Here is a 26,274-nt window from a genome sequence, read left to right on the forward strand (position 1 = left end):
GCCGACTTCACATTTTATGACCTTAGTCTATTATGTGTGGTTTATTGAAAACTTTTTGAAATTCAAATATATATGCCCACTCTTTTACCTTTATCTACCCTTTCTATTATGTTGGAACATGAATAGACCATTTAGCACCTCAAGCTTGTTCCATCATTCAATAAGATCATGGCTGGTATGTGACCTAATTCCATGTACTCATCTTTGTCCATATGCCTTAATACTAACAAAAAAAAAATCAATCTTAAATTTCAAATTGTCAATTGACCCAGCAACAGTTTCCATTTGGGGAAGAGTTCAAAACTTCTGTGACCTTTCGCATGCAGAAATGTTCCCTAACTTCATTCCTGAAAGGCCTAACTCTAATTTTTTAGACTATACCTCTGAGTCCTAGATTCCCAGCCAGCAGAAATATTTTCTCTCTATGTACTCCATCAGTTCCCCTTAATATATCTTCTAACATCTTCCATCAACCCACCCTTTAATCTGGGATGGAAACCATCTGGTCCTGGGGATTTGTCACTCTTAAATGCCATTATTTTCTTCATTGCTTACAGTATTTTGTTTACATTGATTTTGGTGAGTCCCCATTCCTGATTCAATATTAGTTTCCTTGGAATGTCTAGCATGCTATCCTCTTCTCTATTGTAAATACCAATGCAAAGTAATTATTTTACATGCCACAATTTCCTTACTTTTATTGAGAAATCACCATGATTGGTATTCAAGGGGCCCATATTGCTCTTGACCACCGTTATTTTTAATATAACTAATTTTTGTATTGACCTTGATATCCCTTGCAAGTTTCATATTCCATTGTTGTAACTTCTTCAAAGAATTCAATAAGGTTGGTGAAACATGACCTTCACCTTCGGAATCTATGCTCTGGTCCTTTGTTGCATTTTCAGTTTCTAGATGTTTCCCTATTAGTTCTTTTGAGTATTATTTATAGTTTGAAAGGCAAAATAACAATAGTCCGCAAAATGCACCAGATAGAGTATTAAATCACAATTTTCTAGATTGTTGCCATCAGAATTCCCCATGCCCCCAATGCCTTGATCATTCACATCCCTTTCAATAAATTCTAAATGGACGTGTTTGCAATGATTTCTACAGGGAACTCAGACTGACCCCCGAAACAATAGTCTTTGTGACGTCATCGGGGATTGCGTTGTGAACAGTCTGTGCAGACTCGGTGCATGGACCGAGCCACGCAACAGCCATAATACCTCCAGCCACTAGTGGCTGTAGCAGTCGGAGGTACGAAGTCTCAGTCAGTGTGTACTCCTTTTCCAGTAGAGACTCCTTGTCAAATGCGGCTGATAGTCTCATCCCGTCAGGCATTGCTTGGTGCTGAGGATCAACATGGCGGATCCAAGGGAGAAAGCGCTTCAGGATTACAGGAAGAAATTACTGGAGCACAAAGAGATCGATGGCCGCTTAAAAGAGTGTGCGTTTTCCATATTTTACTTAGTTTCCGTCGATTGTGGAGTGAACGCGGCTTCCACGTTTTGTGCGAACGAACACTAGGGGAGCCAGTGCCGACTCGCTTTGTCATGTTGGATGAAGCCAGGGCCGAGTGAACCTCAGCTTCAGGAGCAGGGCCGGGCCTGCCCCAGCTCCCCAGGATTTCAGTGCCATTCATTTTCTAAAGTACAAAAGTAAAATGTATGAAATTTAGTGCGGTATCCAGGTCTGTTCTGGGCCCTAGTAGCAAAGAGTTGATCACAACCACCAGTCACCTGGACTAATAACCTGGAGCCATGAGTTCAAGTCCCATCCTGACAGCTAGGAGCTTTAAATTCAGTTAATTAAATAAATTCTACTATAGTGATGGTAACAATGATACTGCTAGATTGTTTTAAAAACCCATCGGTTTCACTAATGTCCATTTGGGAAGGAAGTCTTCAGCTGGTCTGGCCTATATGTGACTCCAGACCACAGCAATGTGGATGACTCAACTGTCTTCTGAAATTTCCTAGCAAGCTACTCAGTGGCATAAGAATGGGCAACATGTGCTGGCCTTACCAGTGATGCTCACTTATCTTAATTTTAAAAAGTGTTTGGTTCTTGACTAATTGGATACATATTGAGGTGTGTTAATGATGTATTTTCAGCAACTAAACATTGATCCCAGATGCAATTTGTTGCCCTACCTTGCACATCAGTTTGTAGAATTTTAAAACATAGAAGGGGCTATTTGGTCCATCAAGTTTGTGCGGTCTCTTTGAAAGCTATTCAAGCAGTCCTACTTGCTCGCCTTTTCAGGATTCAAGTACAGGGTATTCATGCTGAGGGTGCAGTTTTGAATGCAGTGTTCTACTTTGATATTTTAATTGAATGAGATGTTGCTTTAACTGTGTGAAGCATTAACCAACTGTTTTGAATGGAGGGATGTCAGGATCTATAGAGTTTTCATATATTGGGGTTGCCTCCCATTACTTGAATAAATTGATAATGTATTTATTTCATACGACATTCTTTAACATGTTGTGCCCAATAATAATGCCATATATTAGCCAGAGAGTGTATTAAAATTAAAACACAAAATACTGGAAACAGGAGGCCAGTTGGTACCCATCCCTAACTGCCCTTGAGAATTGAACAAAGATTAAAATCTCAAACTTTTTCCTATAAATTAAGTGTGTGTGTGAGAGGGATGAGAATTATTTTCAAATGAGCTGAAGTCCTAAACACAATAAATCAACTTCTTTTTGGAAACTTACTAGTGAGCAATAAAACACCATCTTGCATATTTGATGACATTTGTAGTGTTTGAGTGTCACAAAATATACTTTTCACTCTCAATTCCGTACAGAATCCTTTAATTCACAAAATATGCATACACATGCAACAAACAGTAAAACATGAAATGCAGTGGGACAGTGACATATGTTGAATGCTCAGATGAGATGTAATTATATATTGTGTTCATTAACTCTCTTCATGGTGCCCACAATCTTTTGCAAAATTATTTGCTAAATAATGATTTAAAAAATGCTTTTTCCTTCCCTGTTGAGGTACTGGCTGTAAACTAATTCTGTATCACCAGTTAGATTTATATATATCGGAATATGTGATATATATTATAAATCCTATTTAAATGAAAATATTTAAGAGCAATGATAATAAGTGCTAAATGGGGAAATAGTAACTGAACCTCTAATTGCAATAAATACTACAGACCTATTCCTTCTAAATGCTTGCACTGCTATAATGAGTCCTCCTTATGACATGTTGAGGAGAGTTAAAATTATAGAGTTTATCTCTACAGATGCAGGATGTTCAGCCCAATGCTCTTGTGCTGGCTCTGATGGAGCTTTCCATTTAATCTCATTCTGTTGTTTTTTTCCTATATCTGTTTCAATTTTTAAAAAAACCAATTATTTATCCATTTTGGTTTTGAAAGCTACTACAGATTCTGCTTCCATGACTGCTTCTGGTAGGACATTCCAGATCTAAACAACTGTTTGGGTAAGAAGAAATTTCTCCCAACCCCCCCCCCCTATTCTTTATGGTCATATTTAATATATGTATTCTAGTTACAAACTCACTGAACAATGGAAATAGTTTTTCTCTATTTACCCTATCAAAAGCCCCAATTTTTCTAGGCTCACCTCATAAGTAGATATGTCTCACGCTGGTATCATCTACTCTGCACCTTAAGTCAAGACCATGGCATCCTTAAAGTAAGATGCCCAAAGCCGGACATAATATTCTAACTGCAGCAATAATTTAATGTCCTATTAACTTTGCTAAGTTCAAATATTTTATTATTGTAAAAATTACCTTGATTAGGTGTAACTGTAACAACAAGAATCTTTGAACAGTATAAACATTGAGATCAATTAACTCAAGTTCTGCACTGACATGAATGGATCCACCAGGGTGGACCAGTTGTGTCGTTGGAAACCTATGCTTGCTATTGTGCTTTAGAATGATAAAACATATACAGGATATAATTTCAAAGTTTGTGGATGCCAGGAAACATGGAAATTTAGTATACAATGCGAAGGATAGTAAGAAAGGTCAGGAGGACATACACAGAATGGTGAAATGGACAAACACATGGCAGATGAAATTTTAACATAGAGAAATTTGAAGTAATGCATTTTGATAGAATAAGGAGTGGCAATATGAACTAAATAGTACAATTTTAAAGCGTGTACAAGAATAAGTGTGCCTTGGGTGCGTGTACGTAAGTCTTTGAGGATGGCAGGACGAATTGAGAGGGCTGTTTTTTTAGAAAAAAAAGCACATAGGATCCTCAACTTCATAGAGTAATACAGTACAAAAGCAAGAAAGTTATATTAAACCTTTATAAAGGACTTATTGGACTCTGGGCATCACACTTTAGAAAGGATGTCAAGGCTTTGGAGAGGGTGCAGAGAGATTTACTAGAATGATATTAGTGATGGGGGCTTCAGGTTTTTTCTAATTCTTGCATGGGATGAGAGCTGCTGGAAAGCATGTATTTGTTGCCCATTCCCAATTGCTGTTGAGAAGGTGGTGATAAGCTACCTTCTTCAATCATTGCAGTCCATGTGGTTTAGGTACAGCGAGTGCTGTTAGGAAGTGAGTTCCAGGTTTTTGACCCAGTGACAGTGAAGGAACAGCAATTTTAGTTCCAAGTCAGGATGGTGTGTGGCTTGGAGGAAAGCTTGCAGGTGGTGGTGTTCCCTTGTGTCTGCTGCCCTTGTCCTAGGTGATAGAGGTTGGGTGTTTGGAAGGTGCTTTTGGAGGACACTTGGTGAGTTGTTGTAGTCTATCTTGTATATGATGCCACTCTGCATTGGTGGTGGAGGGAATTAATGTTTAAGGTGATGAATGGGGTGCAGATCAAGTGGGCTGCTTCGTCCTGGATGGTGTCGAGCTTTGAGTTTTGTTGGAGCTGCACTCATCCAGGCAAGTGGAGGGTATTCCATCACACTTCTGACTTGTGCCTTGTAGATGGTGGACAGGCTTTGGGGAGATGGAAGGTGAGTTACTCATCGCAGAATTCTGAGTCTTTGACCTGCTCTTATAGTCACAGTACTTATGTGGTTGATCTAATTACTTTCTGGTCAATGGTGACCCCAAGGATGTTGATGGTGGCGCGCCCCAGGGATGGTAATGCTGTTGAATGTCATGGAGGGATTATTCAATTATCTCTTGGAGATAGTCATTGCCTGGCACATGTGTGGCATAATTGTCACTTACAACGTGCAGAGACTGGAGAAGCTGATGTGCTCCTTGGAGCAGAGAGGTTAAGAGGAGATTTGATAAAAGTGTTCAAAATCACGTAGGGTTTTGATAGGGTAATTAAAGAAAACCTGTTCCCAATTGCAAAGGTTGCTCACTCGACATAGATTTAAGGTGAATGGCAAATAAACAGGTGATAAGAGGAAGCATTTTTTTTTTACGTAGCGAATTGTTGTAATTAGATATGCGCTGCCTGAAAGGGTGGTGGAAGCAGATTCAGTATTAATTTTCTAAAGAGAATTAGATAAACCATTGAAGGCAAAAAAATAAATATAGGGCTATGGGGAAAGAGCAGGAGAGTGGCATTAATTGGATATCTTTCCAAAGAGCCAACACAGACACAAACAACTCATTGCCTCCATCTGTGCTATAAAGAGAGCCCTGGAATGCCTTCTTATAAGCCTATCAATCTTGTAAAATTAAAGTGCAAACCTTTTACCTGTATACAGTAAGAGAACAACTGAAGGAACTAACCAAGCAGTATGAAAAGTCTGAAAATGACCTCAAAGCTCTTCAGAGTGTGGGACAGGTAAGAGTTTATGATTCCTTCAGCAAATGACAATAGGTGTTTTTCTGCAGTTTCTGTTGAAGATAAATAATAATTTGTTTTCTTCAGATTGTCGGTGAAGTGCTGAAACAGCTTACAGAAGAGAAATGTAAGTATTGCAGTTTAATTGCTGGTGACTGCAATTCACCTTTACAGACCTTCATAAGAAAGCAATTAAAACTATCTTTTTTTTTCCTGTGTAGTTATTGTGAAGGCTACCAATGGACCACGATACGTTGTTGGCTGTCGTCGGCAGGTAAAGTATTCAAAATTGTATCAACATGTCATATTTGAACCATCCGTTTCCCTGTATACCTCTGGCTAGCACATGTTTTGTTTAGTTAATTAATTTAACAAAGGAGAAAGAATAGAATTAAGTTGTCAGATAACCCTTGCCACCACCACACCGAACCACATGGCTAAGTAGGTAAAGATAGCCTATAGCCAAATCATACAAGCCGAACATTTCCAAGTCTAGTTCCTTGTTTTTACTGAGTTAGCTGATGCCCTAGTAGGGATGCTACTATTGCCCTCATGACCTCTGCTTTAGGTAGAGGAAATCATTCATTATTCAGTAAGAAATTTGAGATGGTACCATGATTGTTGGATTGTACAAATGAGACCAGATTTTGACAAAGGTTGCTCTTGCTGTGAAAGTGTAGTATAATAGTTAGTTGTGGCTCTTATCAGACACTTCGTATAAACTGAATTACCAAACAGGTTTATTCATTAGAGAGGTCTTTTTCAATATCAGTATAAGCTTGTCAGTTGTGAACCAGTCAACAAGAGTAAAAAGCCAAACCAGTAGATTGAGTTCTTCTTCCAGTTATAGGCAATTGTCTTTTTACATAGATATTATCCTAACCCTTACTGATCATATTGTTTTTGGATTACGTAGGCATCACTACTTATGTGAACAACATATCACCCCTGTGTTCGTTGTTAGAAATGTCATAACCTTGTAACATTCATCCTTTTCTATGTAGCCTTTGCCATTGAGAAGCCACCCTGCCAGTCTATGATGGTCTTTCATATCATAAGATCATAAGAAATAGGAGCAAGAATAGGTCATTCAGTCCATCAAGTCTGCTCTGCCATTCAATAAGATCATGGCTGATCTGACTGTGGCCTTAACTTCCTGCCTTTCCCCCATATCATGGGTGGTCAACCCATTTATGCACAGAACTTTGATAATGAATTAATTAATTAATTCTTGATAATATATTAATAGACATTTTAGAGAAAAGGCCAACTATCTGATGTAATGATTTTTGTACTAAAGCAACTTTAGTACATTCAGAAGCAGATGAATCCAAAGTTACATCAAAATCATTTGGAGGAAGGTATTGATCTGGTATGACTCGAGTCAACTGTTCCTTACTAGTGAAATAGTATAATTATTTAAAAACTTGCTTCCATAAAAATAGCAGAACTGGTATCTGTGAATTTTGTGTGAATGAGGCTGAGACAGCTGAGATGTGTTTCTTAAAATATTTCCTCTCCTCTCTAATTGAATTTTTTCAGTTTCACAATACAAAATTTTCAGCAAATTTAGATTTTACATTTCCAATTATTTTCATGTTTCTAATACACCAGATAGAGTAAGATACAGAATCACTCTTTTGTAGAGGGAATTCTGAGAGTGTCATATAGTTTCTATTTTAATATAATATAAAAGGTTTGTCAATCTTCTTGAATCTGATTAATTATGGAATTGTAGACATTTACAGCATAGAAGGAATCCACTTGTTTTATCACTTCTGTGCCAGCTTTTTATGAAAACTATCCCAAATTAGTCCACTGCCTTACTTTGCCAGTAACCCTGTAGCTTCCTCTGCAGCCTCTTCAGCTTTCTGGGCCCTAAGCTCTGGAATTTCCTCCTTTAACCTCTTTTCCTCTGTCTTTCTCCTCCTTTAAGATGCTTCTTTAAAACCTACTCCTTTCAACAAATTCTTGGTCACTTGTCCTCCCAGATAGATGTTGACTCGTGTTTGATAATGTCCTGTGAAGTGTCTTGCGATGCCTTGCTATGTTAACGGCAACATATAAACATTGTTCCTGCTAAGTTACATGCCTATGCTGCTGGGAAGTACCATACAGGGTACTCTCAAACTGCCCCTGTAAGAAACCACGTGTGCACTGTCATACAAAAAATTTAAAGGTGCCATGCATTGAAATAAGCAGGCCGCTCATAAAACATTTAGAGGGAGTGTTGTATTTAAATACTAGTTGTTATTGTTAATTGAGCCAGATTTATTTCTCTCTCTATATACCTTGATTGGCTTTCACTCCCTCTCTCTCCCCAACCCAATTGCTTCTATAAATCTATTAATGTACTGACTATATCAAAAATATGTAATGATAATCTGTTCCATCAGGATATCTGTGTAAAGTTGTAAAATAATGTGTGTGTGTGTGTTCTCTATTTGATAACTGTTTAGTCATATTAGTTATCTATCTTCTAAACTCTAGTTTTTCTTGAATTTGCATGCACAAATGCTAAAAGAAATTATGACAGTTCATTTTTTTTTGCACCTGAGCCATAGAACAAGTCCTTTGTTTAAAAATTGAATTGTCTCCTAATCTAGAAGCTTTAGCCTTGAACTTATTAAAAGAAATTAACTTTCTGTTGTAGCTAAATACTACCTGGACATATTAGTGATGTGGAATGTATACAATGGAAGTAGTCCAGGTAAAATTCCAATAATCACTTTGTTTTAATACCTGTCCAGAAAATCATGTGCCTAATTTATTGTTTTAAAGTTAAAAGGTCTGTTTGGGACGGATGGCTTCTAAAATTGACCAATATTGTTACTTGGATTATGGATGTGGTGTGCTGAACTAAACAATGGGATGAGAAATATTGGGAACCAAGGCTGCATAACAAAATACTGTGCTTAAATGGTGCTCCAGTGGTAGAAACATGGCTAAGATGATGGCCATGGATTAAAGATTTGATCTTGTTTCAAAATAAAATATCTTGCGCATCTCTTGGAACATGTTACTAAAATATGTCATAGAATCATGGACGAGTACAACACATGAGGCGGCTAGCTGGCATGTCAGGTCTGCACAAACTCTTTTAAAGTGCAATCCAGCTAGCCCCACTCCCCAGCTCTTTCCCCATATCCCTACAACCTTTTCTTTTAAATCTGTGCCCTCTGGTTGTTGATCCTTCAGCTATTGAAAATAATTTCTCTTTATTTTCTAGATTTAAATCCTTCATGATTTTAAAGAACTCTATCAAATTTTCTCTTGGTTATGCTCTAAGAGGAACAAGCCAAGCTTCTCCAGTCTATCCATGTAACTGTATTCCCTGGAACCATTGTAGTAAATATGATACAAAAGGCTCTATGGTGGTTTTATGAGCAACAAGAAATACTTGCATTTATATTACACCTCTAACCTAGTTAAATACCTCATGGCATTCCACAGTCCCATAATCGGACAAAAAAATTGAGGAAGGAAGATAAATTCTTTTCAAATGCTAACACTGTAAGAAGGGATGTTGCTTACTGATTTTTTTAAAATATACCAAACTGAAGCCATAAGCTTGTAAAAGAAAAAAAGCACACGTTTTCTGATAATGCATTTTTTTTTGTTTCATAAATACAGCTTGAAAAAAGCAAGTTGAAACCTGGTACTAGAGTTGCCCTGGACATGACAACTCTGACTATAATGAGGTAGGTGTTGCAATGTAAGCCTTTTGTTCAGTAATAAAAATTAAGCTCAATTAGACATTATTGCAGTAGCTTGAGAATATCAACAAGAGGTGCTGCATTGTAATCTGATAGATTTTATTTGGTCCACCTGCTATTCATGAACAAGTTTATTTTTCAATGCCTGAACACTTGTCGTTAAATGAACCATTCCACAATTGTACAGTTTTTCTTGGTGTATTTTTTAAGCAAAAAGGTGTTCATTCTGCTGTACGTTATTAAGGAACATTTTTGGGGTTGTGGAATGGTGAAGGTAGTCCTTTCACTGGAGGTTAAAGATTTTGTTTTGCATTTTGGCTTGGGCACAGTGGAATAACGTTATTTATATTCATAGACTCTACGGTTACAGTCTAAGCAGTTGTAACCTGTGGGAAGTTATAAATGCATTGTACTTGTGTAACAGGTATTTGCCAAGAGAAGTGGACCCATTGGTGTATAACATGTCTCATGAAGATCCAGGAAATGTTACTTACTCAGAGATTGGTGGATTGGCTGAACAGATTAGGGAATTGAGAGAGGTGTGTTTGCTAAATTTGTTGCATTAAGAGAAATATTGAACTGTGTTCTGTAACGCTGATTGTGCTTGTTGATCCTCTGTTTTGCCCTAAATAGAAATTGTTCTGTGTGTGTAGGTTATAGAGCTGCCGCTTACAAACCCAGAACTGTTTCAGCGTGTAGGAATCATTCCGCCCAAAGGATGCCTGCTCTATGGACCGCCAGGTAAACAAACGTCCCTTGGGTGTTTTCATGAAATTACTTCTGAGTAATTAGAAATTAATTCTGTTAGCCCTACTGTATTGAAGTGAAAAATATATATTTTGTAATATTTAAATAATCATATCACATTATTGGGAAGGATTATTCCTGGTTGAGTCAGATTGGATTGTGAATTTCTTTTAGGGAGGTTTTGCAAATGACCAATGTACTCATTATTATTGTTGAAGTTTCCTTTACCCATGTCTAAATGTAAGAATATTAGCTGATCCTTGTAACTTCTGCAATTTATCCCCCAATACGACTAATTCTATGGATATTCTTCCACCCCCAAAAAAGGTGTAGTAGAGGACCACATTGTTGCTATAGCCCACCTGTAACTATTCATGTATCAATCTCAGTTGGTCAGAAACTATGCGCATCTTCGCAGGAGAACAAATATTGGAGGATGAGCCATCCAATTGCAATCACATACCTAGCAGTCCAACCAAGCGAAGAGGCATAGAGGCAGAATGTTTGCCAGGCAGTCAATTTGGCTGAGAAATGATGTGTAGCAGAAAGAAACCTTAAAATGATCAATTTTTCATTAAAAATAGTGTGGAAGTTTGAATTGGTAAACACGCATTTCATATAGTAATAATGGGGAGAAGAAAGTAGTTTTAAAAAATCCCATATAACAAAGAGGTGAAATTATATATTTTCGAAAGAAAATGTCAACGTGTGATTTTTATCTTTTTCAGGTACAGGAAAAACACTCTTAGCAAGAGCTGTTGCTAGTCAGTTAGACTGCAACTTCTTAAAGGTACGTCTGGGGGGAAAAAATGAATTTGTTGATCTGTTTTGAATTAAATAGAGTATAGCAATGAATGTTAGCAAGAAGAATTCATTCAGTTATAAAATTGAAGATTTTAAACTTTTTTTAATAGGTCGTTTCTAGCTCCATTGTTGATAAGTATATTGGTGAAAGTGCTCGTTTAATCAGAGAGATGTTCAACTACGCAAGGGATCATCAACCATGTATCATTTTTATGGATGAGATAGATGCTATTGGTAAGCTTGCCCCCTTCTGCCTTTTCAATTCAAAGAATTAATTTGTAGCAAGAATTGCAGTTGAACCTTGATTTTCTTTGAAATCATTGCAAAATCCTGTTACAACATTCTTCTCTGATTCCACCTGATGCTCCATTACGCAATGAAAGAAATCAAAAGCTCATCTTTTTTAACTTTCCTTTTGAAACGTGATACTTTTGCTATATATTTTTAGAAATTACTTGCTTAATTTAAAAGTTAAACTGAATCTTAAATCTACAATAAAATCTGCTACAATTATTTTGCAGGTGGCCGCCGTTTCTCTGAAGGTACCTCAGCTGATCGAGAGATTCAGAGAACTCTCATGGAGGTAAGGGCACCATATTTATGATTTAAAATATGGGAGACATGCATTGACAGTAATGAATTGAAGCAGTTTGTCTTTAGCATAATGCATATAAAGTAAATGTAACAGTTTTATGTAAACTTGCCTTTACTTTTTTTGTAAGCAATGTTAAACTCTTTAAATAAGAAGTATCATTCAAAGATTTTAGACAATCAAATATTCTGAGACTCTAGAAATGCAAGTGCACTATTATTATGATCCCCATAGAGACTGATAACTTTTAAAAAGAAATTTGAACTTCCAGTTAATAGCTGAAAGGATATGATAAGATTTTATGTTTCAAGACTTTTAATGTAACAAAAGACTAAAAGCACCATGACTAAACACTTGTAGGCAACTTTTACTTTAACCACAAAACAGAACATTCCACTTTTTCTTTTAGCATAACCAAAAACACACTTCACAGCAGGGTTCAAAATAGACAGTGGGGATGACCAAGGAGAGGAAAGTATGTGGAAGTTGTAGAATCTGTGAAGAGCTGCTCCTCCAATCACAGGCTGTTTCTGTACCTTGCTTGCTGCTGATAGGCTCACTAGTTGAGGGAGGGAGGTGGAGAGCCTGCTGGGGTGGGGGATGGAGTGGCTGCCCTGGGGAGGGTTGGAGGAGGGGGGGTAGGGGAGGGAGAGGCTGCCTGGGGACATGGGATGGGGAGAGAAAGCAGTTTTAAACCTGTCAACAAAAGAATACTCAGCTAACTGGAAGCCAGGAAATCTTGAAGTCACCGGGTTAATAAATTCCCTGCAAATGAATGTGGAGTCTCTGGCTTATGGCTGCATGAGTTCAGGAGCTATTGTATGGGGAAAAATGTAGTGAATGTTATTGTCAGAAACACCATGTTAATTGGATAATTTAATACCAAACAGTTTTATTTCATAAAGATTTGCATTTGTGTTATCTTATTTCAAAGTGTTTCACATACTGTGTATTACATGAGGTGCAGTGACTGTGTTGGAATCAGACATGCCCCAAGATCCCGAACAGTAATAAATGACTCGCATTTTTATAGTGCATTTTATGACCTTAGGACATCCCAAAGTGCTTTACAGTGAGTGAAATACTTTGGAAATGTAGTCACTGTTGTAATGAGAAAAATGATACATTAATTTAGGGAAGACTTGACCTCGGGAGCATAATCCAAAAAAAAAACTTGATCTTTCAGGAGTGAACTTACGAAACACTTTTACACACACAGTATAGTAGAAGTTTGGAACTCTTCCGCAAACAGCAGTTGTTGCTAGATCAATATTGATGCTAGATCAATTGTTAAATTTAAATCTGAGATTGAGATACAGTATAAGGGTAGTAACTGCCTGGTTAAAATCTTCCAGCTTTGTACAGATGTGATGAAAACACAATAGCTGTGACCTCACCAGTCTGCGGAAGCTGTGTTTAGGCTGATGGCTTTTTGTGTGTAGAAGTATATCGTCAGTTATTTTTGGGGGGGAAAAAACTTTTGTTACTAACTGATGTCTTTTGCTTTCTTGTGCGAACTCCAAAACTGCAGTGTGTAGAAGGTTAATGCTTTCCTTGTGTGTTGTGGCATTTAAGTTTAATGCAGAGATGATGATTTTTGAGGATACTGGTGAATTTTTCTAATTCTGCTTCTGTGAGAGTCCAAATACTACACATGTCAACACCAATACAGAAGGTAATGTTACCCCATGGCTGCATTACCTAACAAAGGAGTTCGTGAGCATGAAAAAGGAGCCCCTGAAACCCAAAAAGTAGCCCTTGAGAAAATCTCAAGAAGAGACCTTAAAAAATAATTATTTTGACTGTTCTTCACAGATATATTTTACTCTGTCTTTTAAGTAGACATTCAGTTCTCTTGGAACCAATCCAAATTGACTCTTAGCTCCTGAGCGTTTACTTCTGTTCTGTTCTCAGCCTGGTAACTTCTAATCTCAGAACTGTCTTTCAGAGTGAGGTTGATCTCGCAACAGGTTAGGTGTATCTTCTAGCCTCATCTCGCTCTCTCCCTCTCTCTGGCGCTCTCTCCCTCTCTCTGGCGCTCTCTCCCTCTCTCTGGCGCTCTCTCCCTCTCTCTGGCGCGCTCTCCCTCTCTCTGGCGCTCTCTCCCTCTCTCTCTGGCGCGCTTTCCCTCTCTCTGGCGCGCTTTCCCTCTCTCTGGCGCGCTCTCCCTCTCTCTGGCGCTCTCTCCCTCTCTCTGGCGCTCTCTCCCTCTCTCTGGCGCTCTCTCCCTCTCTCTGGCGCTCTCTCCCTCTCTCTGGCGCTCTCTCCCTCTCTCTGGCGCTCTCTCCCTCTCTCTGGCGCTCTCTCCCTCTCTCTGGCGCTCTCTCCCTCTCTCTGGCGCTCTCTCCCTCTCTCTGGCGCTCTCTCCCTCTCTCTGGCGCTCTCTCCCTCTCTCTGGCGCTCTCTCCCTCTCTCTGGCGCTCTCTCCCTCTCTCTGGCGCTCTCTCCCTCTCTCTGGCGCTCTCTCCCTCTCTCTGGCGCTCTCTCCCTCTCTCTGGCGCTCTCTCCCTCTCTCTGGGCGCTCTCTCCCTCTCTCTGGCGCTCTCTCCCTCTCTCTGGCGCTCTCTCCCTCTCTCTGGCGCTCTCTCCCTCTCTCTGGCGCTCTCTCCCTCTCTCTGGCGTCTCTCTTCTCTCCCTCTTTGGCGCTCTCTCCCTCTCTCTGGCGCTCTCTCCCTCTCTCTGGCGCTCTCTCCCTCTCCCTCCCTCTCTCTGGCGCTCTCTCCCTCTCCCTCCCTCTCTCTGGCGCTCTCTCCCTCTCCCTCCCTCTCTCTGGCGCTCTCTCCCTCTCCCTCCCTCTCTCTGGCGCTCTCTCCCTCTCCCTCCCTCTCTCTGGCGCTCTCTCCCTCTCCCTCCCTCTCTCTGGCGCTCTCTCCCTCTCCCTCTCCCTCTCCCTCCCTCTCTCTGGCGCTCCCTCTCCCTCCCTCTCTCTGGCGCTCTCTCCCTCTCCCTCTCCCTCCCTCTCTCTGGCGCTCTCTCCCTCTCCCTCTCCCTCTCCCTCCCTCTCTCTGGCGCTCTCTCCCTCTCCCTCTCCCTCTCCCTCCCTCTCTCTGGCGCTCTCTCCCTCTCCCTCTCCCTCTCCCTCCCTCTCTCTGGCGCTCTCTCCCTCTCCCTCTCCCTCCCTCTCTCTGGCGCTCTCTCCCTCTCCCTCTCCCTCTCCCTCCCTCTCTCTGGCGCTCTCTCCCTCTCCCTCTCCCTCTCCCTCCCTCTCTCTGGCGCTCCCTCTCCCTCCCTCTCTCTGGCGCTCTCTCCCTCTCCCTCTCCCTCCCTCTCTCTGGCGCTCTCTCCCTCTCCCTCCCTCTCTCTGGCGCTCTCTCCCTCTCCCTCTCCCTCCCTCTCTCTGGCGCCCTCTCCCTCTCCCTCCCTCTCTCTGGCGCTCTCTCCCTCTCCCTCTCCCTCTCCCTCCCTCTCTCTGGCGCCCTCTCCCTCTCCCTCCCTCTCTCTGGCGCTCTCTCCCTCTCCCTCTCCCTCTCCCTCCCTCTCTCTGGCGCTCTCTCCCTCTCCCTCTCCCTCTCCCTCCCTCTCTCTGGTGCTCTCTCCCTCTCCCTCTCCCTCTCCCTCCCTCTCTCTGGCGCTCTCTCCCTCTCCCTCTCCCTCCCTCTCTCTGGCGCTCTCTCCCTCTCCCTCTCCCTCTCCCTCTCTCTGGCGCTCTCTCCCTCTCCCTCTCCCTCTCCCTCCCTCTCTCTGGCGCTCTCTCCCTCTCCCTCTCCCTCTCCCTCCCTCTCTCTGGCGCTCTCTCCCTCTCCCTCTCCCTCCCTCTCTCTGGCGCTCTCTCCCTCTCCCTCTCCCTCCCTCTCTCTGGCGCTCTCTCCCTCTCCCTCTCCCTCTCCCTCCCTCTCTCTGGCGCTCTCTCCCTCTCCCTCTCCCTCCCTCTCTCTGGCGCTCTCTCCCTCTCCCTCTCCCTCCCTCTCTCTGGCGCTCTCTCCCTCTCCCTCTCCCTCCCTCTCTCTGGCGCTCTCTCCTCTCCCTCTCCCTCCCTCTCTCTGGCGCTCTCTCCCTCTCCCTCTCCCTCCCTCTCTCTGGCGCTCTCTCCCTCTCCCTCTCCCTCCCTCTCTCTGGCGCTCTCTCCCTCTCCCTCTCCCTCCCTCTCTCTGGCGCTCTCTCCCTCTCCCTCTCCCTCTCCCTCCCTCTCTCTGGCGCTCTCTCCCTCTCCCTCTCCCTCTCCCTCTCCCTCCCTCTCTCTGGCGCTCTCTCCCTCTCCCTCTCCCTCCCTCTCTCTGGCGCTCTCTCCCTCTCCCTCTCCCTCTCTCTGGCGCTCTCTCCCTCTCCCTCTCCCTCCCTCTGGCGCTCTCTCCCTCTCCCTCCCTCTGGCGCTCTCTCCCTCTCCCTCTCCCTCTCCCTCCCTCTGGCGCTCTCTCCCTCTCCCTCTCCCTCTCCCTCCCTCTGGCGCTCTCTCCCTCTCCCTCTCCCTCTCCCTCCCTCTGGCGCTCTCTCCCTCTCCCTCCCTCTGGCGCTCTCTCCCTTCCTCTCTCTGGCGCTCTCTCCCTCTCCCTCCCTCTCTCTGGCGCTCTCTCCCTCTCCCTCCCTCTCTCTGGCGCTCTCTCCCTCTCCCTCTCCCTCTCTCTGGCGCTCTCTCCCTCTCCCTCTCCCTCCCTCTCTCTGGCGCTCTCTCCCTCTCCCTCCCTCTCTCTGGCGCCCTCTCCCTCTCCCTCCCTCTCTCTCACGCTGACCCTTCCCCACGCAAAGCCTAACTCCATGGCAATGTGAATCACATGTGCCGTGTATCCAGGCAGAAATACTGATTAGCTATCCTTGAAATCCCAACTCTCTATCTTGGAATTAAATGGACAGTTTAAAGCACAACTCTTTACAACCCGATATTCTCAACACTTTTCTGGGACTTTGGAGAGTCCCAGTCTATCCACTTTTAGCACACAGTCTGCTGCCATTGTCTCCAAGTGTAAACACCTTGCACCTTCTTCCCAGTAAAACAAACTCAGTTTCCTTTAATCTTTAACAATCAAATCACACAGACTTGCTGTCAAACAGACTTCGGAACTGGTCACAAGACCCTATCATAACGTGAGAAATAGGAATAGGAGTAGACCATTCAGCCCTTGAGCCTGCTCCGCCATTCAATAAGATCATAGCTGATCATCTTGTATTTCAATTTCCGCATTCCCACCTAACCCTGATAACCTTAGATCCTTGTTAGGCAAGGAAATCAATCTACCTCTGCCTTAAAAATATTTAATGACCCCTCCTCCACCACCTTCTGAGGCAGAGTTCCAAACTGGCACAACCCTCTGTGAGGAAAACATGTCTCCTCACCTCTGTCGTAAAAGGGTCACCCTTAATTTTAAAACAGTGCCCCCTAGTTCTGGACTTGCCCACAAGAGGAAACATCCTTTCAACATCTACCTTATCAAGGCCGTTCAGGGTCTTGTATACTCAATCAAATCACCCCTCACTCTTCTAAACTCCAGTGGAAACAAGCCCAATCTTTCCTCATAAGACAACCCACTCATTCCAGGTATCAATCTAGTAAACCTCCTTTGAACCACCTCCAATGCATTTACATCTTTGCTTAAATAAGGAGACCAAAACTGCACACGTGCAGTCTCATCAATGCCCTATATAACTGAAGCATAACATCCTTACTTTTATGTTCAATCCCTCTCATAATAAAGGATAGCATTCCATTAGCTGCCTTAATTATTTGCTGTACCTGCATACTAAGTTTTTGTGACTCTTACTCGAACACCGAGATCCCTATGCACCTCAGAATTATGTAGCTGTTCTCCATTTAAGTAATACTGTGCTTTTTTATTCTTCCTGCCAAAGTGAACAACTTCACATTTTCCCACATTAAACTCTATTTGCCAGATATTTGCCCACTCACTCAACCTATCTATATCCACCTGCAACCTCCTCATGTCCTCTTCACAACATACTTTCCTACCTAACTTTGTGTCGTCTGCAAATTTAGCTATCATGTCTTCACTCCCCTCATGTAAGCCATTGATGTAAATAGTAAAAAGTTGAGGCCCCAGTACAGAGCCCTGCGGGACTCCACTTGTCACATCCTCCCAAGCAGAAAAAGACCCATTTATGCATACTCTCTGCTTTCTGCCAGCCAGCAGAATCTGTGCTAATATGTTACCCCCTACACCATGCGCTCCTATTTTCCATAACAATCTTTGATATGGCACTTTATTCAATGCCTTTTGGAAATCCAAGTACAGTAAATCTACAGGCTCCCCTTTATCCACTGCGCATGTTACTCCTTCAAAAAACTCCAATAAATTGGTTAAACATGATTTTCTTTTCACAAAACCATGCTGACTCTTCCTGATTTGCCTTGAGCTCTTTTAAGTGCCCAGCTATAACCTCCTGAATGATCGATTCTAATAACTTCCCCACGACAGATGTCAAGCTAACTGGCCTATAGTTTCCTGATTTCTGCCTCCCTTCCTTGAATAGAGGGTTTATATTTGCTACTTTCCAACCTGATGGAACCTTCCCAGAATATCGCGAATTTTGGAAAATTAACACCGCGTCGACAACCTCATTAGCCACCTCTTTTAAGATCCTAGGATGTCGTCCAATGGGACCCGAAGACTTGCCAGCCTGCAGCTCCATCAATTTGCTCAGTGCCATTTTCCCAGTGATTTCAGTTTCACCAAGTTCCTTTCTCCCGTTCACCACCTGATTTGCAGCTATTACTGGAATGTTTTTTGTATCCTCTATAGTGAACACAGAAGCAAAATATTTGTTCATTTCTTCCTCCATTTCCTTATTATCTACTAATAACTCTCCACTGTCACTCTCTCTAGAGGACCAACACTGACTTTCCTTTTTTCCTTTTTAAATACCTGTAGAAACTATTGCTATCCGTTTTACATTTCTAGCTAGCTTCCTCTCGTACTCTAATTTCTTTCTCCTGATTAACTTCTTAGCCATTCTCTGCCATTCTTTATATTCTGTCTAATAATTTGTCCTGCCACTCATCTTTGCGGAGTTGTATGCTTTTTCCTTAAGTTTGATGCTTTCCTTAACTTCATTAGTTAACCACGGATGATGGGTCCTCCCCTTAGAATTTTTCTTTATAGAGTATTCTGAAAACTCTGAAATATTCCCTTATATTGCTTCTCTATTGATTTATCCTCTAACCTAGTTTTCCAGCTCACTTCAGCTAGCTCAGCTTTCATCCCCATCTAGTTGCCCTTATTTAAGTTTAAGATACTAATCTTAGGCCCACTCTTCTTCCTTTCAAACTGGATGTAAAATTCAATCATATTGTGGTCGCTGCTCCCTAATGATGCCCTTACTCTGAGGTCATTAATTAATCCTGTCACATTACATAATACCGAATCTAATATAACTTGCTGTCAGGTAGGTTCCAGAACATGCTGCTCTAAGAAACGATCTCAAAAGCATTCTAAGAACTCCTCATCTAGGCTACTACTGCCAATCTGGTTTTTCCAGTTTGTGTGAATTAAAATCACCCATGATTATTGCTGTCCCTTTATCTTAAGCACATAATATTTTCTCTTTAATACTTTGTCCCACACTGTGGCTACTGTTAGGGGACCTGTAGACCACTCCCACTTTTTCCCCCTATTATTCCCCATCTCCACCCAAACCAATTCTGCATCCTGATCTCCTGAACCAAAGTCATCTCTAACCATTGCACCAATTCCTTCTTTGATTAACAGTGCTACCCCTCCACTTTTACCTAGCTTCCTATTCTTCTTGAATGTCATGTACCTCTCAATATTAAGGACCCAATCCTTGTCGTCCTGCAGCCACATCTCTGTAATTGCTATCAGATCATATTTATTTACTTCAGTGTGGTCCATCAACTCATTTACTTTATGAATGTTACGTGCATTCAGATAGAGAGCCTTCAGCTTTGTCTGTTTGTTACCTTTATAACACCTAGTCTTGACTGATGTATTCTTAGGTTTTTTTCTCTCTCCTCTCCTGCCATTCTCTGACTCTCCTTTCTCATGTTATTTTGCTCTCCTGTTTTGACTCTACACCTTGAATTGCTGTCTCTACCCAAGCTTGATCTCTCACCCCTCTTGTTTAGTTTAAAGCCCCCTCTACTTCTCTACTTATGCGATTTGCGAGGACACTCGTTCCAGCAAGGTTCAGGTGTAAACCGTCCCTACGGTACAGCCCCCACTTTCCCCAATACTGATGCCAGTGCCCCACAAATCGGAACCCACTTCTCCCACACGGTCATTGGGCCATGTATTTGTCTTTCTAATCTTATTTGCCCTATGCCAACTTGCACGTGGGTCAGGTAATAATCCAGAGATTATTACCTTTGAGGTTCTGCTTTTTGATTTGTATCTAGCTCCTCATACTGACTTTGCAGAACCTCTCTCCTAGTTCTACTTATGTCATTGGTACCTACATGGACCACAACAACTGGATTCCACCCCCCCACTGCAAGTTCCTCTCCAGCCCTGAGCAGATGTCCCTCACCCTGGCATCGTGCAGGCCACATAGCCGTCTGGATTCTCGCTTATTGCTGCAGAGAACAATCCTCCTCACTATACTATCCCCTACTACCACTATATTCCTTTTTGCTCTCCCCGCTTGAACGTCTTTCTTTACCACAGTGCCATGGCTAGTCAGCTCATCCACTTTGCAGACTTTGCTTTCCTGAAACCTGTTTGACAATTGCAAAGTCTGAGGCTCCTCCCCCACTGTCTGCTCGGTCCCATTACCTGCCTCACTGACAGTCACATCCTCCTGTCCCTCACTGCTGACCAAAACAGATGTCCCTCTTCTAAGAGGTGTGACTGTCTTCTGGAACAAAGTCTCCAGTTATTTCTCCCCCTTCCTTATGTTGCACAGTGTCTGTATTCCTCAAACTGCTTACACTTCCTGCAGACGTGTTTGTCATGGATTGCCTTAGCGTCCAAAATCTCCCACATCTCTCAGCTGCAACATAACACCTGTCCCACCCTTCTAACTTATGCTATTTAGTTAATTTGCTTTAATTACTTTCTTCCTATGTATGCTACAGTTTACTGTGTTTATTGAATGCTAGTACCACTGACAACTAAAGGTTATATGCTTCTTAACTACAAGGTATGTGTTATAGATGTTTGTTTAAATTACTTTATTTTTATTGCTTTTTTATCTTTATTGTTTTATTTTAATTTTAAAGTTTTCAAATTTTGGTTTATTATTTTAAAGTTTTTTTTGTTCTTTTTATTTATAGACCTACCTTAACTCGCCTGTCCTAAGCTGGTTTCTCACACACTGTCCCTTTAGACTGAGCACTTACTGGCCAATCAACTTATTAACTTCCTGTGACATCACAGTTGCTTTTTTACCTTAAATTACAGACACGGCCCCAAAATGCAACAATTTTATAAATCCCATAATTATAACACTAACTTGATAATTTTCTACAAATATTTGGAAACCATTTAGACATGATTTAATAATTCCTTTTGACAGTCTTCTGCAAATTGTCATATAATGCAGGTAATAAGGAAAAATACATGGAAGCTTTCAGTTATCCAGTCCTTCTCCTCTTTCCATGTTCGTTATTTATCCTCCTGAAAATTTGTACTTTGATAGACAAAATTTAGGATTTAAAACCTCACAACACAACAGCCTAGAACTTAAGATTTCTGCAGATAATGATAAATACCTGAAGGAAGTAGCCCAGCCAACATTTTTCCTTTCTATCCTCCCCTGCACACAGCATCCATCATACTAATGTATATGAACATATGAATTAGGAGCAGGAGTAGGCCATTTGACCCCTCGAGCCTGCTTCACCATTCAATAAGATCATAGCTGACCTTACTGTGCCCTCAAATCCACATTCCCTACTTGTGTAGCATGCCTTACTGTATTTTCTTAAACTGAATCAGTGTACAATTGTACCCTGCACTTAAGCCAAACCTTTCAAACAGTTATGCTTCACTAAAGGTGAAGAGATTGATACGATATAGTTTTCTTAATTATTAATAACCAGCTCATTATCAAGCACTTCCAAGACAGACCCGACATCATTGATAAAAGTATAAATACTCCAACCAACAATTTGCTGTTGTTTAGTGAGCATCTCCATGTAATAAAATAATTATCTAGGAAATTGCTATTCCAGAACTGAAGATGCAGGGGGACCTCCCCTGCCCACAGTTTATTATGCAACACATTTCAGAGTTTGTAGTTTATTGAATTGTATCCTTGATAAGGTGAATCATGTGCCTACTGTACAAATTTGCAACCTCCTCTTATGAAATCAGATAATCCTGGCATTTCACAAGCTATTTTTCATGAGCCAAAAGTACTTGGTGTATACAAAATAATAACCTTCATTTATATAAACTAATTTTGTAGATGAGTTACCTAGTCCGTTTGTACTGCTACATGAAAGAGTGGCATTTGAGTGTGTACTGGTCCACGTATGACTTGAGACTAAGTGATTTTATTTTGGACAAAATTGATTACCTAACTGTATTACTTTGTAGCTGCTGAATCAAATGGATGGCTTTGATACTCTTCATCGGGTTAAAATGATAATGGCTACAAACAGGCCAGATACATTGGATCCTGCTTTGTTGCGTCCTGGCAGACTTGATAGAAAGATTCGTAAGTATCAATGTCAAAGTTGAGATTGTTTTAGGGAAAACATTATATCTAAACAAAATATTGCAGAACGATGTAACTAAATTTAATTAAAATCTGCACTTCTAGATATTGAACTTCCAAATGAGCAAGCAAGATTGGATATTCTGAAGATCCATGCTGGACCCATTACAAAACATACTGATATAGGTATGCTAAGATCTTTCACCTTCTTGTATATGTAAACCAAATTTACTAAAAGTGAAAATGATATAGAACTCTAATTCAATTAATATCTGTTGTATTATGGCTGATTGCAGGATTAATGTGTGTCATGGTTAAATGGTGGAACCTCTGTTCAGTCATTGTATGATGGAGCTTGCTGAGGCTCTAGTATGTCACTGAAATTGGTGTAATCTAAAACTGGTATGAATACTTTAGCTCCATGACCCAAGTTAAAGATCAGTATTTGTAAATTTTGTAATGCAAATGTCTTAATCCATTCAATGTGAAAATTAGCTACTTGATGTCAAACTTCTGTGAAATTTTATTCTGATAGTTGAAGGATTTAAGCACAATGCTTAAAAGAAATGTGTACTGCAGCAATGCCGTTAGAATCAAAAGATTTGTGTAAACATTCCTGAAGATAATGGCTCAGAATTTGCAGTCAGTGCAAAGTGGATGTGTCTGCTGCTGACTGCTTTTAAAAGGACGTGCCTACCTTTTTTTTGTTGGCTACAGCAGGAATTTTCCCACCCATCAGCCAAGGTGAGTGGGAGGCCTAAAGGCATGGTACAATCCTGGTGAAGCCACGCTCCCTCTTTTAACTGCTCTTTTCCGACATTGGTGGGATTGAGGATCCGGGGTGGAGAAGAGCTGGGAGAATGAGGAGGTTGGTGCTGGCGTGTGAATACGAATTAGGAGCAGGAGCAGGTCACTTGACCCCGTCAAGCCTGCTCAGCCATTCAATAAGATCGTGGCTGATCTGATTTTAACCTCATATTCCTGCCTACTCCTGATAACTTTTCACCCCCTTGCTCATCAAGAATCTATCTACCTCTACCTTAAAGATATTCAAGGACTCTGCCTCAACCACCTTTTGAGGAAGAGAGTTCCCAAGTCTCTCAACCCTCTGAGAGAAAAAGTTTTCCTCATCTCTGCCCTAAATGTGCAGCTCCTTATTTTGAAACAGTGACCTCGAGTTCTAGATTCTCCCACAAGAGAAAATATCCTTTCCACACTTCTGACACTTCTGTTGACTTTCTATAGCACTATTCAAAGAACAATAGGGAGTTCTTAGAATTCCTGGTCAATGTTCTTACTTCACCCAAAACTACCAGAACACACCATCTGGTTATTTATTACAATTGTTCTTTGTGGGACTATGTTTTGTGTATTTTGGCTGCTCTGTTTGCCTACAAAACAAATGGTTACAATTTTTTTAGATTATTGGCTACAAAGTACTCTGTACATCATCCCTATTTGAAATTATGGAACCATATAATAACGTCACAGTGATATTATTTGTAATATGAGCTGCACCACCGGTCAAAGCGTTTTACCAATGATAAAAATCCCGCTGCTTGTTAAATTTTGATAATAACTTTGTTTTTATTCGTAACTAGCTAAGGTTGAATGTTTAGAAATTATATGAAAATTAAAGAAAAACAATACTTTTGCATGTCATATATTAGATTATTCATCATTCCAAACTCTTGTCCTTGCTGCCTGCGTTTTAAACAGTTAAACCAAGCTGCAGATTTTTCATCTTCTGTGACTTGGTTCACCCTGTCGTGTGGAAAATAAAATGAGAAAGAGAACATACGTGAAAAGGTAGTCTACTGAGTTTGCCATCACCTAGCATGGAAAATTGGGTTAAATCCCTTACAAGTGTGTGTGTAGCACCATGCGATCCAATACATATAAGAACAGCAGAAACTGCCCCTACATTTCCAGGTTTTAGGTGCACACTATTTAATTCCTGCTGCGATGTTTACATACACTTAAGGACTCAAACCCATCTGCTCTTGTACTGGCTGATTACATGCAACTCTGTGCAGACTTCAAGGTGGGGCAACAGTTTGTGAAATTTTTTGCACTATATTTAAAGCAAATAATTTGCATTTGTCAGTTATCGCATGGGCTGCAGTACGTTGGACCATTTATGCATCTTGTGGACCTGATGAAATATAAAATGGTCTTGACTATTATTTGGCCCTCTTGCATAAATAGTATATAATACAGGAACCTGGTTTGTGTCCTGTATTTTTGATGTGATTTTAAAAAATACAGTATAATAATGCTGTCAGGACAAAGCAGATGCCTTGTTTCAACCAAAAATTGATCTTTAAGTATCCAGAGGCAGATTTTGTACATTTTAAGTTATCAACCTAAGTAAAGGAAGCAATTTCCACTTCTACCCCTTTTTGGGTCCTCTGTGCCCATCGGAGGCATCATTCTTTCCCCCGCTACCCCCTTGAGGTCATACCACCCCATCCCCGGGCCTCTCAAACCCAGCCCCCCACGCCTCTCATCTCCCTCGCTGGTGCCTTCCAACCTTCTTTCTTTCTTACTTTCAGTTCGGCCTCCATAACCCCCTCTTCTTCAGAGGCTGGCTGCAGTCCCAGGAGTGGCCACCGCTCAAACATGGCGCTGCTGGAACTACAGAGCTGCCGGCCAATCGGATTCCTCCCGAGATGAGGGCAGAAGTCTCGCCCTGAGCCAGTCAATACCATGCTGAGTGTAAAGGGGAGCACAGCAACCCATAAAATCTAACCCAGTGGCTACATGTGGTCCGCTGACAGTTCAGGATCCAATAGAGGAAAACAACCTTTTATAATTCCCTTTTAATGGTGACTTTATTTACTTTTTTATAAATTGATTCACATCATTAACTTTATTCAAGCTAATGCATCTTTTTGGTTAATTTTGCAGATTATGAAGCCGTTGTGAAACTGTCAGATGGATTTAATGGTGCGGATTTGAGAAATGTCTGCACTGAAGCAGGTATATTTGGAAGTCATTTAAACTTTAAGTAGCCATTAAAATATATCAATACTATCATTATTTATTTATATATATATATATATATATATGCATTATTTTATAATTCTGCTGTATACAACAAATCAGAAATGATTTACACTTGTAATTTTTTTGCCCATTTTGGAACACATCATTTGCTTACTCTTGTGATTTGAAGGTAAATATCCATTTCAAACTTTTCTTGTTCAGGTATGTTTGCAATCCGTGCTGACCGTGACTATGTTGTCCAGGAAGACTTTATGAAGGCTGTTCGCAAAGTTGCTGACTCTAAGAAGCTAGAATCCAAGCTTGACTACAAACCCGTATAAAATAGCCCACCTTTTTAACTGTAATTGTACAGTTTTAAAGGGGTTTAAATAGCATACAAAAGAGGAATTTGATGGTTGTTCTATACTGTAATTCATTACAAGTATATAATAGTATGCTGCAGACAGTAGGTGACCACTAACATTGGTGTTCTGCTGCATTATGTATGTAATGACTTGTTTTTTAAGCCACAGTTTGGCTGCTGGCAACAATATTCTGTTGAAAATGTTTTTGAAAAGCAGATGTCAGCACTGAGACATGCCTGTCTTAACAGTGTAATTCATTCTCTTGTACCCAAATGACACTTGAAGCCTTTGTGGCGCGATGCTCAAAATACAAGTTTATAGGTTTTTGATCAATTTGATTCATTTTCCCCAGGCCTGAATAAAATTTAAATTTACAAGAACGTGACCAGCTATTTGTTGAATGTTTACCTAACACTTGCAAATCTCCTGTGGCATTTTCGTGGTGAATCAGATGTTTTATGAACTAAGTAGCATTAACCAAGAACACTGACTTATCAACATTGGGAACTGTGAGCACTGGACAGAAGATCTAGGATCTGGTGGGACAGGATGGACAGAATTTCAGATACGTGGTCCCAATTTACCCTTTAGTGCACTTTTAAACTTTGCCAACTCATAGTGTTGAATAGAAATAAGTTTCCATAAAAAGCAAAAAAACTCTCTCGATTCAATATCTCCTCAATTTCTAAGCTTTTGTACGGACACAGATAATTTAGCCTGATCATT

The 26,274-nt window shown here is 41.1% G+C and overlaps 1 protein-coding gene across 1 annotated transcript; it reads left to right on the forward strand.

Moving 5' to 3' along the window:
* Window positions 1-1,292: 1,292 nt before the first annotated feature.
* psmc6 (proteasome 26S subunit, ATPase 6) lies at window positions 1,293-25,928 on the forward strand. Its single transcript, XM_078562602.1, has 14 exons — window positions 1,293-1,450; window positions 5,691-5,770; window positions 5,858-5,897; window positions 5,992-6,044; window positions 9,404-9,471; window positions 9,911-10,025; window positions 10,140-10,227; window positions 10,962-11,023; window positions 11,148-11,271; window positions 11,559-11,620; window positions 22,075-22,195; window positions 22,301-22,381; window positions 25,106-25,177; window positions 25,406-25,928. The coding sequence occupies exons 1-14, from the start codon at window positions 1,366-1,368 to the stop codon at window positions 25,522-25,524; spliced, it is 1,170 nt and encodes a 389-aa protein (XP_078418728.1). The 5' UTR covers window positions 1,293-1,365; the 3' UTR covers window positions 25,525-25,928.
* The last annotated feature ends 346 nt before the right edge of the window (window positions 25,929-26,274 follow it).

This window comes from Cetorhinus maximus, chromosome 18, assembly GCF_964194155.1.
Source record: "Cetorhinus maximus chromosome 18, sCetMax3.hap1.1, whole genome shotgun sequence".
NCBI classification, from domain to species: domain Eukaryota; kingdom Metazoa; phylum Chordata; class Chondrichthyes; order Lamniformes; family Cetorhinidae; genus Cetorhinus; species Cetorhinus maximus.